The sequence below is a fragment of the Oncorhynchus mykiss genome, chromosome 16 (genome assembly GCF_013265735.2).
Source record: "Oncorhynchus mykiss isolate Arlee chromosome 16, USDA_OmykA_1.1, whole genome shotgun sequence".
Lineage (NCBI taxonomy): Eukaryota > Metazoa > Chordata > Actinopteri > Salmoniformes > Salmonidae > Oncorhynchus > Oncorhynchus mykiss.
In genome coordinates this window covers 59,014,535-59,033,583 of record NC_048580.1, presented here as the reverse complement: position 1 = coordinate 59,033,583, position 19,049 = coordinate 59,014,535, and the positions used below count along the sequence as shown (strand labels likewise).

Sequence of the window (19,049 nt, the reverse complement as noted above, 5' to 3'; positions counted from 1 at the left end):
AAAACAAGTTTTAATGACTCCAACCTAAGTGTATGTAAACTTCAGACTTCAAATGTATGTATGAGAGAGAGAGAGAGAGAGAGAGAGAGAGATGGATAGATAGATAGAGATGGAGGGATTGAGATGGAGAGATTGAGATGGAGAGATTGAGATGGAGATGAAGATAGAGAGATTGAGATGGAGAGATTGAGATAGAGGGATTGAGATGGAGAGATTGAGATGGAGGTATTGAGATAGAGATATTGAGATAGAGATATTGAGATAGAGAGATTGAGATGGAGGGATTGAGATAGAGAGATTGAGATGGAGGGATTGAGATGGAGGGATTGAGATAGAGAGATTGAGATAGAGGGATTGAGATGGAGAGATTGAGATGGAGGGATTGAGATAGAGGGATTGAGATGGAGAGATTGAGATGGAGGGATTGAGATAGAGAGATTGAGATGGAGGGATTGAGATGGAGGGATTGAGATGGAGGGATTGAGATAGAGAGATTGAGATAGAGAGATTGAGATAGAGGGATTGAGATGGAGAGATTGAGATGGAGAGATTGAGATGGAGGGATTGAGATAGAGGGATTGAGATGGAGAGATTGAGATGGAGAGATTGAGATGGAGAGATTGAGATAGAGGGATTGAGATAGAGGGATTGAGATAGAGGGATTGAGATGGAGAGATTGAGATAGAGGGATTGAGATAGAGGGATTGAGATGGAGAGATTGAGATGGAGAGATTGAGCTGGAGATGAAGATGGAGGGATTGAGATGGAGAGATTGAGATGGAGAGATTGAGCTGGAGATGAAGATGGAGGGATTGAGATAGAGATATTGAGATAGAGAGATTGAGATGGAGGGATTGAGATGGAGATGGAGTTGGAGGGACAGAAAGATGGAGAGGTGGAGAAAGGGAAAGAGAGATAGAGGAGTCACAGAGGTTATTAGTTAGATTGTTTAATAGATAACATTGCTCCAGGGAGAGACAGCTGGATGTCCTGGACGCATAGAAACCCCCTTTTGAGCTACAGTGCCCTCAGAGTCCCCCTCATCACACCCCTGAACCCGTCCCGTGACCTCTGTACCCTGGGGCATGGAACACACTGTTCACAGAACATGGACTCAGTTATATGAGAGTTTTTTATCCTTCTAAAATAAGACTACTACAATTTGATAGTGTTATTACGTATGTTTGTCCCAAAAGAGTACAGTTTGTAATGACTTGACTGCTATGTGGGTGTCGATTAACTTGAACTTGAGAGAGCAGACTTAGAAGTGCTGTAGATAAGTGAAATCAGTATGACTGCTTCATGACAGGAAGCTCAACACCAAGCAGCTCCCAGGCTAGGATGGATAGAGACACGGCAAGGGAGATATACGATATATCTAACTAGATTTATATTAGCTTCATCAGGCACTTTACTCAATCATCCTACTGTACTAGACTGAGAGATAGCAGGCAAAAGATACATGATTGTTATTGGGATCAGATAAGGCTAGAGAGACCAGAGATGTGTCCTCTGTGCAGTGAGGAGACTGCGACACCAAATCAAATAATGCACAGCTCGTATTTCAGAGTTTTTACAGTAGTGTAAAGAGAGCAGAACGGAAGGGTGCCTCGTCAATATCCTTCATATGGGCATATCAGTCTCTTTTCATTTGGACAGAGAGTAAAATGTGTGATGTCCTGTTTCCTTTTAGCTGCTCCCTTTGTGCCAGAGTAGGTGTGGAAAACTGTGGGATGTTGTGTTTAAAAGCACATAGCGTTGTCCTGATCCACTAGAGAAAGTGTGATATTATATCAAGTGTGTCTGTGCAGACTGTCTATTTTCTGCCTCTAGTAAAGGTGTGATATTTTGTGTATTACCGAGCTTGTTAGAATCGGTTTGGCTGTGTTTCTGTACCCAATTCACTGTGTGTGATTGTATTTGTCTTTGTGAGTTGTGTAAAGACATGTTCCTGTGTGATGTGAATAAAGGGGTGAGGTTGCGTGTGCATTGTTAAAAGTGTGACTGTGTGTGTGTGTAATGAGCCGGGTCCTCGTGGGGTTTGGTCCTCTGACGAGCTGCAGCCTCATCTCCCCACCAAGCCCAGATGGCCTGTGATTACACATGGCTCAGCAGAGATTAACAGAGGGAGAGCGAGAGGAGAAGAAGCGAGAGGGAGTGGGAGGAAGTGACAGGGAGGGGGAGGAAGTGAGAGGGAGTGAGAGAGAGGGAGTGAGGTTGTTGCAGTAGGATGCTGCAGGATTGGACACCTGGGATAGAGCAGGTATCAAAACTGACCAACTGTGCTTCAACGGAAGCTGACACACAGAGACTCCTTCATTCCCTCATCCTTTTCCCTAACTAACTCCCACAACCTTATTCTAACACAATATCCCTAAATCATCCCTCAACATTCAAACAACATTCTCTAACTGAAATGTCACCTCAATCTTTCACTCACACACAGATGTGAAGGATGTCATCGTGATGATGGAATAGAGCTCCTTTCCACATTCTGTGAGGTAACACACACACACACACACACGCAGCAAAAAAACACAGCAGCAGGTGATGAATGGGGCCTGTTCCAGTGTGACTCAGATGGGACTGTGTCTGCTCAGAGTTCCACACAGGGACATTGGTCACTAAACAGCAGGGTGACATGATGGATCACACCATAGCTCCTAAAGCACACCAATATAGCACACTGACAAATGATCAGTGCCTCACTTTTACAAATACCTTTTAACTTATACAGTTTACATTAGGAGCTGGGGGCTGAAGGCTGATTCTGAAGGGGCTTTGAAAAGTTCATGTTAAAGGTCCAATTCAGCTGTTTTTATCTCAATATCAAATCATTTCTGGGTAACAATTAAGTACCTTACTGTGATTGTTTTCAATTAAAATAGAAAAAAGACACAAAAATAGCTTCTTAGTAAAATGTCATTTCTCAAGCAAGACTGTCTGGGAGTGGTCTGAGAGAGGGGCCTAATTGGAGGAGCCTAATGGGAGGGATGTGTAAACTGAAAACTAGCTGTTATTGGCAGAGAGGAGGGCTAACTCTTTGTTATTGGCAGAGAGGAGGGCTAACTCTCTTTGTTATTGGCAGAGAGGAGGGCTAACTCTCTTTGTTATTCGCAGAGAGGAAGGCAAACTCTCTTTGTTATTGGCAGAGAGGAGGGCTAACTATCTTTGTTATTGGCAGAGAGGAGGGCTAACTCTCTTTGTTATTGGCAGAGAGGAGGGCAAACTCTCTTTGTTATTGGCAGAGAGGAGGGCTAACTCTCTTTGTTATTGGCAGAGAGGAGGGCCTAACTCTCTTTGTTATTGGCAGAGAGGAGGGCCTAACTCTCTTTGTTATTGGCAGAGAGGAGGGCTAACTATCTTTGTTATTGGCAGAGAGGAGGGCTAACTATCTTTGTTATTGGCAGAGAGGAGGGCAAACTCTCTTTGTTATTGGCAGAGAGGAGGGCAAACTCTCTTTGTTATTGGCAGAGAGGAGGGCAAACTCTCTTTGTTATTGGCAGAGAGGAGGGCTAACTCTCTTTGTTATTGGCAGAGAGGAGGGCTAACTCTCTTTGTTATTGGTCTAACAGCTAAACAAGCTAACAGTTCATTATCATAATATTGACATTTCACAGTATCATCCCAACCTCCTCGTGTGGAAATATATATAAAACACAGGAAAAATCATGTTTTAGACTGCACTGCCCCTTTAAATATGAAGGGACATTCCAAGTGAAAGTCTCTGTAGACTCAGTTTATAGAGACAAATGTATGATGTGGTTTAATACAAAGCCACGATAGAAGAGATTTACACGTTCTGAAAACAGAAATATACCGTGTATATAACTAGAGAGGTTTCACATAATATAGCACTATACAAACACACATTGATGCACAGGAGGCATGAGAGACATGTTATTGTTTAATGTTTACTTGTTCATATCACTCAACAGCATCCGGCTCTAAAAAATAAGTAGAGGACAATGAAAAGGCTGGGGAAGAATGCAAACCATGCAGGTACTACTACCTGGCTCTCAGACAGTCACGCACTGAAACCAAGAGTACAGCTTGGCTGCTATTTCTGTCTTTGCATAAGGTATGACAGTGACGCAAACTCGCGGTGAAACTGTCATTTGGAAATCTAGGTCCACTGGCTAATTACAGTAAGTAGGTTTGTTGTCAATGTGAAGAGTTCACCTCTGAGTGCGATGCTGGCACGTCCTTGGTACATCCTGGCTGTCAAAATAGTTGTAAGACGATAGCGTGTTGTTGTGCTGTTATTATTATCACTAGAAACAGTAACGACACAGACCAGACATATAATAACGCTGGGGAGCCATGTTAACTGGAGGGCAGATTGGATTGTGTTCTCTATAATGAGCCCAGTCATTCAGCTGCATTGTGCTCCAGCAGCTGAAGAGGGTACATGCCTTTCACACTATAGACATACTTTACTGAGGTAATTCATTACAAGCATTTACCTGCAGACATATTTAACAGTGGAGATAGGATAGAAGCACTGCAGGCTCTCAGCATCTCGTATCTCTCTCAGTCAGTCAGACAGACAGACAGACAGACAGACAGACACCAGTGTGCCTGACACATGTTGTTGGTTACTATCACATTTTGACAGGACAGGATTGTTGTTAATCTAATGAAGTACTAGTTAGTGGCTCAATGAGAAAATAAAAGCTGAAGTACAATAGCTGGAGGAGAAAATGAATGGACAAAGGGCAGGATGACAGGATCCATCTGTATGGGATGTAGCCCTCATCCCCTCATTAAGGCCAGGGAGTTGTAGTGTTCCTGTGATGACAGCTGGACCTGTCAAGGTGTGGTGGTGTAATGGTGAGGGAAGAGGACACCAGACCAAAGGGCTCCTGGTTCAAATCCCACTGAGACACTGTGGCTGTACCTCACAGGAAGGTGGAGACACATGGTGGATTGCTTCACAGCTCCATCTTTGGTAATGAGTGGTACAGTATAACATCTTTGAGAACTAGAGAGGGTGTCTGTCTGAACCCTAAAAGGGGAATATATCCAGTATCACATAATCATTAGTGTCTGAGGAGAAGACAGGGACATGATGATATATGACTCCTAATATGTGCTGGCTATAATAGGATGGGGAGAATTGGTATGCTGTTGTCATAGTGACCTTCAGAGTGAAACACCTTGACGACAGCCAGAACCAGCAGAGCACTGCTGAGCTCAATCTGGACACTCTCAAACGCCAGAGGACCCCCAACTCAGGATGAGGCCAGGAGCACAGAGCATTCTAACAGGCTCAGCAAGGCCAGACTACACAATCACAGAGTAAAATGGCAGGTTGTAACTTCTCATACCTTAACCGTCAAGGTGAATCAGGAGATATCTGCAGTCCTCAATCCCAAAGGAATAACACATAGATTTAGAGCTTTTCTCATTAGTGTTGTGTTCAGGTAGGAAGAGCAACATTTGTAGTAGGCAAGAGTTAGTGAATGGAGTCCAAAGAGACCATTGGAATCTACAATAAAGGTTTTGCCATGCAGCCAATTAATGATTTCATAAAAACTCATGTAAATTGATAGACATCCTTCCTGTAATGAAATGCCATGGTGTATTCATCAGTGGTTCAGCACTGAGTGGTCATGGTCTGTAGACTGTGTCTTCTCCTTTCAAGGCAGGGTTTGTGATAATTGAAAAAAAGGCACCATTCAGGCTGTGTTGTAGTGTCATCTAGTGGTCAAACTGGAGCAGTACAGGCAGAGACGGCACAGTAGAACAGTACCTGTAAGTGCTTTTATTTATTATATTTAACCTTTATTTAACTAACAGTTAAGAACAAATTCTTATTTACAATGACGGCCTACACCGGCCAAACCTGGACGACGCTGGGCCAAGTGTGCGCCGCCCTATGGGACTCCCAATCACGGCCGGATGTGATACACCCTGGTCCTACTGTACGTGAAAACTGACGCATGACTCCCCTTCCTACTATTACAAAACAATTCATATATGCCAAGAATTGTCATTTTATGTCACATTTAAAATAACCTCATCTATGAAGAGCATGATAAGTTGTATAAGAGAATCTGCTAAATGACTCAAATGTAAATGAAGGTTAATGAGCAAGTGAGAATGTGAAGGAGAGAACTGGGTAAAAGGTGAAAGAAAAGAAAGGTGAGAAGTTGAAACTGGAAAGAAAAGGAAGAAAACACAGCTTTATCCTTCCCTTGAAGTCAGACACACAGACAGTCAGACACACAGACAGTCAGACACACAGACAGTCAGACACACAGACAGTCAGATACATAGACAGTCAGACACACACACAGACAGTCAGATACATAGACAGTCAGACATACAGACAGTCAGATACATAGACAGTCAGCCATACAGACAGTCAGATACATAGCATGTCAGATACATAGAATGTCAGACACAAAGACAGTCAGACACACAGACAGTCAGATACATACAGTCAGACACACAGACAGTCAGATACATAGAATGTCAGATACATAGAATGTCAGATACACAGACAGTCAGACACACAGACAGTCAGACACACAGACAGTCAGATACATAGAATGTCAGATACATAGAATGTCAGATACACAGACAGTCAGACATACAGACAGTCAGATACATAGACAGTCAGACACACAGACAGTCAGATACATACAGTCAGACACACAGACAGTCAGATACATAGAATGTCAGATACATAGAATGTCAGATACACAGACAGTCAGACATACAGACAGTCAGATACATAGACAGTCAGACATACAGACAGTCAGATACATAGACAGTCAGACATACAAACAGTCAGATACATAGACAGTCAGACATACAGACAGTCAGATACATAGACAGTCAGATACATAGAACGTCAGATACAGACAGTCAGACAAAGACAGTCAGATACATAGACAGTCAGACATACAGTCAGACACAAAGACAGTCAGATACATAGACAGTCAGACATTCAGACAGTCAGATGCATAGATAGTCAGATACACAGACAGTCATACACAAAGACAGTCAGACACACAGACAGTCATACACAAAGACAGTCAGACACAAAGACAGTCAGACACAAAGACAGTCAGATAAATAGACAGTCAGACATTCAGACAGTCAGATGCATAGACAGTCAGATACATAGAATGTCAGATTCACAAAGACAGTCTGACACACAGACAGTCAGATACATAGACAATCAGACATACAGTCAGACACAAAGACAGTCAAACACACAGACAGTCAGATACAGATACATTCTCCAACTACCCCCCTCTCTCCTGTCACAGTGAGTTTGTATAATTCCCTGAGAGTGTGCAAACAGTTAGCTATTTAGTGTGGAGAGAAATGGTGACTGGTGCGACAGAGAAGATGAATGAATGTCTTTGGTTTCCAGCCGACTGAAATGACCCGAGGGCTGAGGCCATGGTATTAGCTTAGCGTAGCCATCAGTACGTGTGGAGGGGCGAGCATAGTTCATTATGTACAAGAATGTAAAGAATGTGTTAAAAGTGTTAGGTTTCATTGGCTAGGCTATCTATTCCTGTAGAAGAAGTGTGTTGTGTGCAGAGTGAGGCAGAGCAGTATAAATGGTGGAGAGACAACAGAACCCAGGGACAGAGCTGAATACACAGAGAGGAGAGCATGAAGGATTCAACACAGACTCTTTGTTGGCTACAATCAGCAGCACTGAGACTTCATTTATTACTTGTTTTATGGCCTACATCAGGTGAGTGTGAGTGTGTGTGTGTGTGTAGCCTTGTGCATATGATTAAGCGGGTGTGAGAGAGCATGTGTATATTGTTAAAACAATTTGTTCTTGACCTCCACAGCAGACTAACACAGGTGCTTCCTCATTCTCTCTTCCACCCCTGAACGACCAACTGCCTCCTCCCTCGACCCCTCCTCCATCTCTGTCTCACTCCCGCTCTTCCTCCCTTAACATCTCATTCCCTACTCTCCTCTCATCCTCTTCTCTCCAACCTACCCGGTTTACACTTACAGTTGAAGTCAGAAGTTTACATACACTTAGGTTGGAGTCATTAATACTCGTTTTTCAACCACTCCACAAATTACTTAACAAACTACAGTTTTGGCAAGTCGGTTAGGACATCTACTTTGTGCATGACACAATACATTTTTCCAACAATTGTTTACAGACAGAATATTTCACTTATAATTCACTTTATCACAATTCCAGTGGGTCAGAAGTTTACATACACTAAGTTGACTGTGCCGTTAAACAGCTTGGACAATTCCAGAAATTGATGTCATGGCTTTAGAAACTTCTGATAGGCTAATTGACATAATTGGAGTTAAGTGGAGGTGTACCTGTGGGTGTATTTCAAGGTCTACCTTCAAACTCAGGGTCTCTTAGCTTGACATCACCTTTGGCTAAGGTGTATGCACTTTCAATTGACTCAAATGATGTAAATCAGAAGCTTCTAAAGCCATGACATCATTTTCTGGAATTTTCCAAGCTGTTTAAAGGCACAGTCAACTTAGTGTATGTAAACTTCTGACCCACTGGAATTGTGATACAGTGAATTATAAGGGAAATATTCTGTCTGTAAACAATTGTTGGAAAAATGACTTGTGTCATGCACAAAGTAGATGTCCTAACCGACTTGCCAAAACTGTAGTTTGTTAAGAAGAAATTTGTGGAGTGGTTAAAAAACTAGTTTAAATGACTCCAACCTAAGTGTATGTAAACTTCCGACTTCAACTGTAGATCTGCAGGACCTCCTCCGGCCGGAAAAAATAATCTCAGTAACATTATGCCATGTCATTGCAGTCGCTGCACGCTTAATATACAGCAGAACTATGTACTCTTAATATACAGGATAACTATGTACTCTTAATATACAGGAGAACTATGCACTCTTAATATACAGGATAACTATTTACTCTTAATATACAGGAGAACTATGTACTCTTAATATACAGGGGAACTATGTACTCTTAATATACAGGAGAACTATGTACTCTTAATATACAGGGGAACTATGTACTCTTAATATACAGGAGAACTATGCACTCTTAATATACAGGATAACTATTTACTCTTAATATACAGGAGAACTATGTACTCTTAATATACAGGGGAACTATGTACTCTTAATATACAGGAGAACTATGTACTCTTAATATACAGGAGAACTATGCACTCTTAATATACAGGATAACTATTTACTCTTAATATACAGGAGAACTATGTACTCTTAATATACAGGGGAACTATGTACTCTTAATATACAGGAGAACTATGTACTCTTAATATACAGGGGAACTATGTACTCTTAATATACAGGAGAACTATGTACTCTTAATATACAGGGGAACTATGTACTCTTAATATACAGGAGAACTATGTACTCTTAATATACAGGAGAACTATGTACTCTTAACATACAGCAGAACTATGCACGCTTAATATGCAGCAGAACTATGTACTCTTAATATGCAGTAGAACTATGTACTCTTAATATACAGGAGATCTATGTACTCTTAATATACAGGAGAACTATACACTCTTAATATGCAGGAGAACTATGTACTCTTAATATACAGGAGAACTATGTACTCTTAATATACAGGAGAACTATGTACTCTTAATATACAGGGGAACTATGTACTCTTAATATACAGGAGAACTATGTACTCTTAATATACAGGGGAACTATGTACTCTTAATATACAGGAGAACTATGTACTCTTAATATACAGGAGAACGATGTACTCTTAATATACAGCAGAACTATGTACTCTTAATATACAGCAGAACTATGTACTCTTAATATACAGGGGAACTATGTACTCTTAATATACAGCAGAACTATGTACTCTTAATATACAGGAGAACTATGTACTCTTAACATACAGGAGAACTATGTACTCTTAATATACAGGAGAACTATGCACTCTTAATATACAGGATAACTATGTACTCTTAATATACAGGAGAACTATGTACTCTTAACATACAGGAGAACTATGTACTCTTAACATACAGGATAACTATGTACTCTTAACATACAGGATAACTATGTACTCTTAATATACAGGATAACTATGTACTCTTAATATACAGGAGAACTATGCACTCTTAATATACAGGATAACTATGTACTCTTAATATACAGGAGAACTATGTACTCTTAACATACAGGAGAACTATGTACTCTTAACATACAGGATAACTATGTACTCTTAACATACAGGATAACTATGTACTCTTAATATACAGGAGAACTATGTACTCTTAATATACAGGAGAACTATGGACTCTTAACATACAGGAGAACTATGTACTCTTAATATACAGGAGAACTATGTACTTTTAACATACAGGAGAACTATGTACTCTTAATATACAGGAGAACTATCGCCTTAGGGTCAGGATAGCCGACTTGCAAGCTCGGCTTCATTAGACAAAGGCAATAGAAGTGTAGGAACGGATGATACAGCGTCTGTGCCACCAGTAAATACTGGTAGTAAGGTTAATCCCCCTGCACAGTCCACGCAGCTGGACAATTTTCTCAATGCTTCTGGAAAGAAATGCTTTCAGCATGCTCAATTGATGTTGCTCATTCAGCCGGTATAAACTTTTAACCAGTTTAAGCAACGAGTCGGAGTCAGAGCCCGAACTTTCCTGAGATGTCTCTCTACCTGTTACGGGGTCTGAGCCGCCGAAGCCTACCACCATTAGCTCTGAGAAATTGAAAACCCTAGTCATTGGCGACTCCATTACCCGCAATATTAGACTTAAAAAGAATCATCCAGCGATCATACATTGTTTACCGGGGGGCAGGGCTACCAACGTTAAGGCTAATCTGAAGAGGCTGCTGGCTGAGGCTAAAACTGCTGAGTGTAGATGGTATAGGGAAGTTGTTATCCACGTCGGCACCGACAATGTTAGGATGAAACAGTCAGAGTCTAGATGGTATAGGGACGTTGTTATCCACGTCGGCACCAACAATGTTAGGATGAAACAGTCAGAGTCTAGATGGTATAGGGACGTTGTTATCCACGTCGGCACCAACAATGTTAGGATGAAACAGTCAGAGTGTAACGATGTGCGCTGAGAGTCGGGAAGCATGTTCAGGGAGTGAGTGTTTTAATAAATAAACACAACATAATACAAAACAAGAAACACGAACAACGCACAGACATGAAACTGAAACAGAAACAATAACACCTGGGGAAGGAACCAAAGGGAGTGACAATAATAGGGCAGGTATTCAAGGAGGTGATGGAGTCCAGGTGAGTGTCATGAGGCGCTGGTGCGCGTAGCGATGGTGACAGATGTGCGCCATAATGAGCAGCCTGGTGATCTAGAGGCCGGAGAGGGAGCACATTGTGACAGTACCCCCTCCCCGACGTGCGGCTCCAGCTGCCGACCAACATGATGATCCCGGGGATAAGGAGAGGACCGGTCACCTCTGCTAAGGTGCGGGAACCTGTCAATCTGGCTGAGGCGCGGGAGCATGACGACCTAGAGCACCGGAGAGAGAACATACATGACAGTACCCCCTCCCCAGCTTGCGGCTCCAGCCGCAGGACACCAACCACAGGGACGATCCCAGGGATCAGGAGCGGACCGGCCGCCTAAGCTGAGGCACAGAAACCTGACGAACCGGCTGAGGTGTGAGAGCCTGATGAGCCGGCTGAAACCTCCCCGGTTGCCTCGGTCGAGGCATGGGAGCCTATCAAGCCAGCTGAGGCATGGGTGCCTATCGAGCCAGCTGAGGCATGGAAGCCTATCAAGCCAGCTGAGGCATGGGAGCATATCGAGCCAGCTGAGGCATGGGAGCCTATCAAGCCAGCTGAGGCATGGGAGCCTATTGATCCTGCTGAGGTATGGAAACCCGTCGAGCCAGCTAAGGCACGGTAACCCGTCGAACCCGCTGAGGCAAAGGAATCCGACAAACCGGCTGAGGCCTCCCAGGTAGCTCCGGTTCTGACACCCGGACCCGACATCACCTCCAACACACACAAAAACTCACTTCCAGGGCAGTCATAGTCAAAGAACTAATCACTGATCAGAACCTTGATGTGATTGGCCTGACTGAAACATGGCTCAAGCCTGATGAATTAACTGAATCAACATTGTGGATCTAAATGTTTTTCCTCATAATCCTGGAATATCGGAATGCCATTTTATGACGTTTGCAATCGCAACAAATAATCTGCTCAGACCCCAATTTAGGATTATCAAAAGACGCACTAGAAATTCTCAGGCAATCCAAAGATTCATCGATGCCCTTCCAGACTCTCTCCACCTACCCAGGAAACCGTAATTGGCCTACGTGGACAAGTTCCTAGCAGCATATTCCTGCAGGGAAAGCAAGCCAACCAACAACTTTTGATCAAACATAATTTTGTCATAGAAAGAAAATCATAAACTTTCCACATTGGTAACACCAAAGTCAACATTTGGTAGCAAGGCCCAGCTAGTCAAAATGTTGCAAACGTTTGAGCAGAGTTGAGTAGCCAGGCCAGGCCTACTCAAATCATCTCAAATGTTTGAATATTTATATAGTCCAATATAGTCTCAGTTAATGATATTTGATGTTCATTAATGTTTTAGATATGTGTACTAAATAGCCCTCTACTTTTTTATTTTCAAGGTACAAATACCAGTGAATGGAGACAGCTCCTGGTTTTGTTCTCTGCACCCAAGCACGACCTCTGCCCCCAGTACTGGCTGTTCACCAGCCTCAAGCACTACCTCTGCCCCCAGTGCTGGCTGTTCACCAGCCTCAAGCACTACCTCTGCCCCCAGTACTGGCTGTTCACCAGCCTCAAGCACTACCTCTGCCCCCAGTACTGGCTGTTCACCAGCCTCAAGCACTACCTCTGCCCCCAGTGCTGGCTGTTCACCAGCCTCAAGCACTACCTCTGCCCCCAGTACTGGCTGTTCACCAGCCTCAAGCACTACCTCTGCCCCCAGTACTGGCTGTTCACCAGCCTCAAGCACTACCTCTGCCCCCAGTACTGGCTGTTGATCATCCACCAGCCCATCTCCCGCACTGAGTTGCAGTGTAAAATTAGAAACAATCTCCATGCAGGACCTGGGAAGCTCTATCCTGGGCCCACCTCCAAGACCCACTCCACTAGCTTGCTTCTTACCGATGCCACAGAGCAGCAGCAGTAGTAGCAGGGGTGTGAGAAGAGAGAAAAGAGCTGAAGACTCATTCCTTGACACATCACTCGCAAAGGCATTGCAAATGATTGAAGACATATCTCAAGATCTGGAGAACATCATGCACCAAGTCACCAGCTTGTCCCAGAGGTAAATAAATACAAATAATTTCAGACTTTACTCTGATCCCCTTTCCTCTCTTCTGTTGTCCTCTTTCCTCCTCTCCTTATCATGCACACTGCTCTCCAGACACTCCTAATTTCCCCCTTCTTCTCATCCTCTCCACAGGGCCCTGGCACCAATAGCTGATTTCATGGATGAACTCTCACCAAAACTGCGGGAGGAATTCGATCACCAGCTGTGTGACTTCAAGAAGAGGAAATGGACTGTACGACTGGGACCACAGTGAAATGAACAACTGTTGTTCAGACATCTCACGAGTCAATCCGTAGACACTTGTTTACATGTCTGTTCTCAGCAGACACTTGTATTGTGGTTTACTTTCAGAAGCAAGAATAAAGGATTATTTGTGTGCTGAAAAAGCTCTGTTGGCATTTCTTCAAGGTGTTTCAATGTATTCTATTTTAACATCAAGTGCTGACAACGTACAGAAGAGCTGTGTGCCACAGACTTTACAGGCTTTCTTCTACTTGTGTAATTCAATCTAATCTAAATTACTGCACACTGAGACATCCCAGAATCAGGTTTCATTTTATTAACAAGATTAAAAGTCTACATTTTAGTACAAAATACTTGGTCCTTTGTGTGCACTGTGAAGCAGAGTCTGTGAGTCCAAGAATCCTCCTCATCCTTTCAGCCAAGATGCCTAACGCATTCTCTGACTGGCCGACAATGAGAGTGGTGGTAGTTCCAGGTAAGCCCATGTTTATGGAGATGGACAGCTGTGAATGAGAGGTAACAAGAACATATGTCTCAAATATATATGGTAAACAAAATACACCATACCATTTTACAGGAACCATATTCCAAAAGCCTTAATAAAATGGCACTCCTCATATAGAGGTACATACATGCTTGCTGTAACAAGGGAAATCATTTAAACTGATTCCAACATTCTATTATCAACATACCTGGATAAGGAAGCATGAGGTTCTCATGTAGGGGCTGCATCTCCCAGGAAAACATGAGGTTCTCATGTAGGGGCTGCATCTCCCAGGAAAACATGAGGTTCTCATGTAGGGGCTGCATCTCCCAGGAAAACATGAGGTTCTCATGTAGGGGCTGCATCTCCCAGGAAAACATGAGGTTCTCATGTAGGGGCTGCATATCCCAGGAAAACATGAGGTTCTCATGTAGGGGCTGCATCTCCCAGGAAAACATGAGGTTCTCATGTAGGGGCTGCATCTCCCAGGAAAACATGAGGTTCTCATGTAGGGGCTGCATATCCCAGGAAAACATGAGGTTCTCATGTAGGGGGAAAGCTGCATCTCCCAGGAAAACATGAGGTTCTCGTGTAGGGGCTGCATCTCCCAGGGAAATATGAGGTTCTCATGTAGGGGGAAAGCTGCATCTCCCAGGAAAACATGAGGTTCTCGTGTAGGGGCTGCATCTCCCAGGGAAATATGAGGTTCTCATGTAGGGGGAAAGCTGCATCTCCCAGGAAAACATGAGGTTCTCGTGTAGGGGCTGCATCTCCCAGGGAAACATGAGGTTCTCATGTAGGGGCTGCATCTCCCAGGAAAACATGAGGTTCTCATGTAGGGGCTGCATCTCCCAGGAAAACATGAGGACTTGACGTTGTGGTACCTGGTAGGACAGCTGGCGGTGACAGATCTAGGGTCTTCTGCAGCAATTTGGACCCATAAGAACTCTCTTGAAACACTCCACTAGAGATGAAACGGTATGAACATTTCATATCACGATTATAGTGACCTAGAGATGAAACGGTATGAACATTTTATATCACGATTATAGTGACCTAGAGATGAAACGGTATGAACATTTCATATCACGATTATAGTGACCTAGAGATGAAACAGTATGAACATTTCATATCACGATTATAGTGACCTAGAGATGAAACGGTATGAACATGTCATATCACGATTATAGTGACCTAGAGATGAAACGGTATGAACATGTCATATCACGATTATAGTGACCTAGAGATGAAACGGTATGAACATGTCATATCACGATTATAGTGACCTAGAGATGAAACGGTATGAACATTTCATATCACGATTATAGTGACCTAGAGATGAAACGGTATGAACATGTCATATCACAATTATAGTGACCTAGAGATGAAACGGTATGAACATGTCATTTCACGATTATAGTGACCTAGAGATGAAACGGTATGAACATGTCATATCACGATTATAGTGACCTAGAGATGAAACGGTATGAACATGTCATATCACGATTATAGTGACCTAGAGATGAAACGGTATGAACATTTCATATCACGATTATAGTGACCTAGAGATGAAACGGTATGAACATGTCATATCACGATTATAGTGACCTAGAGATGAAACGGTATGAACATGTCATATCACGATTATAGTGACCTAGAGATGAAACGGTATGAACATGTCATATCACGATTATAGTGACCTAGAGATGAAACGGTATGAACATGTCATATCACGATTATAGTGACCTAGAGATGAAACGGTATGAACATGTCATATCACGATTATAGTGACCTAGAGATGAAACGGTATGAACATTTCATATCACGATTATAGTGACCTAGAGATGAAACGGTATGAACATGTCATATCACGATTATAGTGACCTAGAGATGAAACGGTATGAACATGTCATATCACGATTATAGTGACCTAGAGATGAAACGGTATGAACATGTCATATCACGATTATAGTGACCTAGAGATGAAACGGTATGAACATGTCATATCACGATTATAGTGACCAAAATGATCATAGTTATCAGTATGATCGCGGTATTGTTAAAACTGGAAATGCTAGGAATGTTCAAAAAGTACTGACACACACACTGAAATCATTTGACCAAGTTTTATATGAAAACCACAAAACAACAACTAAAATTAGCAGCACTATGCACTATTTGTGTGCATAAACATTAAAATAATAACATTAACATTAAAGATGGCACCATGTGGCCATGAATGGTACAATTTTCAAGTAAGCAAATCAGATAAACAAACAACAAACAACAAACGAAATTAGCAGCACTCACGTTGGAATGAGGCACGGCAACCTTCATCAGCCTCAGAAAGCCAGGCCTCTCAACAATTTGAAATGACATCATGTCCTTTGCAATGTAATATGAAAGGGCTGCAGTGAGATCTTGAGCATTTTTAGATGTGGGTGCATAAGCAGACACACACACATACACACACACACATACACACACACACGCACGCACGCACACACACACACAGTCTATTTTATGTGTTGCATTTGAGTATATGCAATGACCCCATGCACAATTTACATAAATACAAATCAGTCTTAAGAAGACAGTGATAGTAATTGCAATGAGCCCCCCAAAAAGTATTGTATTTAGATTAGATTGAAGGAGTCTTGTATAGGAGTCTGGTATAGGAGTCTGGTAGAGGAGTCTGGTAGATGAGTCAGGTAGAGGAGTCTGGTAGAGGAGTCTTGTATAGGAGTCTGGTATAGGAGTCTGGTAGAGGAGTCTGGTAGATGAGTCAGGTAGAGGAGTTTGGTAGAGGAGTCTGGTAGAGGAGTCTGGTAGATGAGTCAGGTAGAGGAGTCTGGTAGAGGAGTCTTGTATAGGAGTCTGGTATAGGAGTCTGGTAGAGGAGTCTGGTAGATGAGTCAGGTAGAGGAGTTTGGTAGAGGAGTCTGGTAGATGAGTCAGGTAGAGGAGTCTGGTAGAGGAGTCTTGCATAGGAGTCTAGTATAGGAGTCTAGTATAGGAGTCTGTTAGAGGAGTCTGGTAGAGGAGTCTGGTAGATGAGTCAGGTAGAGGAGTCTGGTAGAGGAGTCTTGCATAGGAGTCTAGTAGAGGAGTCTGGTGTTTCTCCTGTTGGAACACTTTTACAACCAAGTTGACGTCTGGCGGATTTTAAATGAACAGAATATGTTGTTTGGGTGACTAAACTACATAACATGTTATCGTGTGCAATGGGAGAATAGAGTCTGCAGACACACGACACACACACAGCAGAACAACGTGTAGTGTCTTTACAAGAGTAGGTAACTCTGAAAGCTTCAGTTTACATTATTGACAAGCTATTAGCAAGTTAGACAGACAAACCATGACATTTTCCCCCATTCCGAAGTCCCCACATCATGCATTGAGGTAAAAGTTAACTTACCTTGCATTCGCTATAAAGTAGTGGTTGGTGGTCACGAAGATGACTCGGGATTTGAAATGTTGCCACCTTTCGCAGTGATTTTTTGTTGTTGCATGTTCTGCAGACAGGGTGACCATCTTCAATTAAGTTTCCCTCAGCACTCTTGTAAAACCCAAAATACAACCACACTTCAGATTTGGTCCTCTTAGAAGGCGGAAATATCTCCTGAGTGCTGTCAATGCCTTCCGCCATGTTTCCACACAAAACCAAACCTATGTTGCTGGCTGCACCTGCATCAGACTGTTGCTAACTTTGGTTGATGCTGGACAGAATTTACCGTGTTTCTCAATCCGCGGTAATCAAACACGGTTTTAATGATAATTTAAATGTCATCCCTACATCCACCATAGCTCTCTCATCCGTATGCCCCTACATCCACCATAGCTCTCTCATCCATATGCCCCTACATCCACCATAGCTCTCTCATCCGTATGCCCCTACATCCACCATAGCTCTCTCGTCCGTATGCCCCTACATCCACCATAGCTCTCTCGTCCGTATGCCCCTACATCCACCATAGCTCTCTCATCCGTATGTCCCTACATCCACCATAGCTCTCTCATCCATATGCCCCTACATCCACCATAGCTCTCTCGTCCGTATGCCCCTACATCCACCATAGCTCTCTCATCCGTATGTCCCTACATCCACCATAGCTCTCTCATCCATATGCCCCTACATCCACCATAGCTCTCTCGTCCGTATGCCCCTACATCCACCATAGCTCTCTCATCCATATGCCCTTACATCCACCATAGCTCTCTCAGCCGCACGTCCCTACATCCACCATAGCTCTCTCATCCGTATGTCCCTACATCCACCATAGCTCTCTCGTCCGTATGCCCCTACATCCACCATAGCTCTCTCATCCATATGCCCCTACATCCACCATAGCTCTCTCGTCCGTACGTCCCTACATCCACCATCGCTCTCTCAGCCGTACGTCCCTACATCCACCATAGCTCTCTCATCCATATGCCCCTACATCCACCATAGCTCTCTCATCCGTACGTCCCTACATCCACCATAGCTCTCTCAGCCATTACGTCCCTACATCCACCATAGCTCTCTCATCCATATGCCCCTACATCCACCATAGCTCTCTCAGCCGTATGTCCCTCATCCACCATAGCTCTCTTATCCGTACGTCCCTACATCCACCATAGCTCTCTCGTCCGTACGTCCCTACATCCACCATAGCCCTCTCGTCCGTACGTCCCTACATCCACCATAGCTCTCTCATCCGTTTGGAGGAGGTCAGAGACCTGGCCGGGTGGTGCCAGAACATCAACCTCTCCCTCAATGGAAGCAAGACAAAGGAGATGATGGTGGACTACAGGAAACAGAGGGCCAGCACGCCAATGGGGCTGTAGTGCAGCAGGTTGAGAGCTTCGACTTCCTCTGTGTCCACCTCACTAAGGATCTATCATGGTCCACACACACCAACGCAGCGGTGAAGAGGGCACGAAAACACCTCTTCTTCCTCAGGAGGCTGAAAAGATGTGGCATGGGCGCTCAGATTCTCACAAAGTTCTACAGCTGCACTTTGGAGAGCATCTTGACTGGCTGCA

The 19,049-nt window shown here is 43.3% G+C and overlaps 2 protein-coding genes across 2 annotated transcripts in view; one reads left to right on the top strand and one right to left on the bottom strand.

Annotated features, from left to right (window-relative positions):
- The window catches only part of LOC110492422 (FYVE, RhoGEF and PH domain-containing protein 3), a 112,688-nt gene that overhangs the window by 79,341 nt on the left and 14,298 nt on the right, over positions 1 to 19,049 (bottom strand). The gene's annotated exons all lie outside the window — the stretch shown is intronic.
- On the top strand, positions 7,458 to 13,680 carry LOC118939564. The gene is made up of 3 exons (XM_036947397.1): positions 7,458 to 7,723; positions 12,624 to 13,288; positions 13,427 to 13,680. The coding sequence occupies exons 1-2, from the start codon at positions 7,639 to 7,641 to the stop codon at positions 13,148 to 13,150; spliced, it is 612 nt and encodes a 203-aa protein (XP_036803292.1). The 5' UTR covers positions 7,458 to 7,638; the 3' UTR covers positions 13,151 to 13,288; positions 13,427 to 13,680.

What these genes read in the sequence shown, in the direction of transcription:
- LOC118939564 (XM_036947397.1), top strand. Translation starts at nt 7,639, where the DNA reads ATGAAGGATTCAACACAGACTCTTTGTTGGCTACAATCAGCAGCACTG. An exon ending in TGTTTTATGGCCTACATCAG is followed by an intron (nt 7,724 to 12,623) that starts GTGAGTGTGAGT and finishes TTTATTTTCAAG; the next exon opens with GTACAAATACCAGTGAATGG.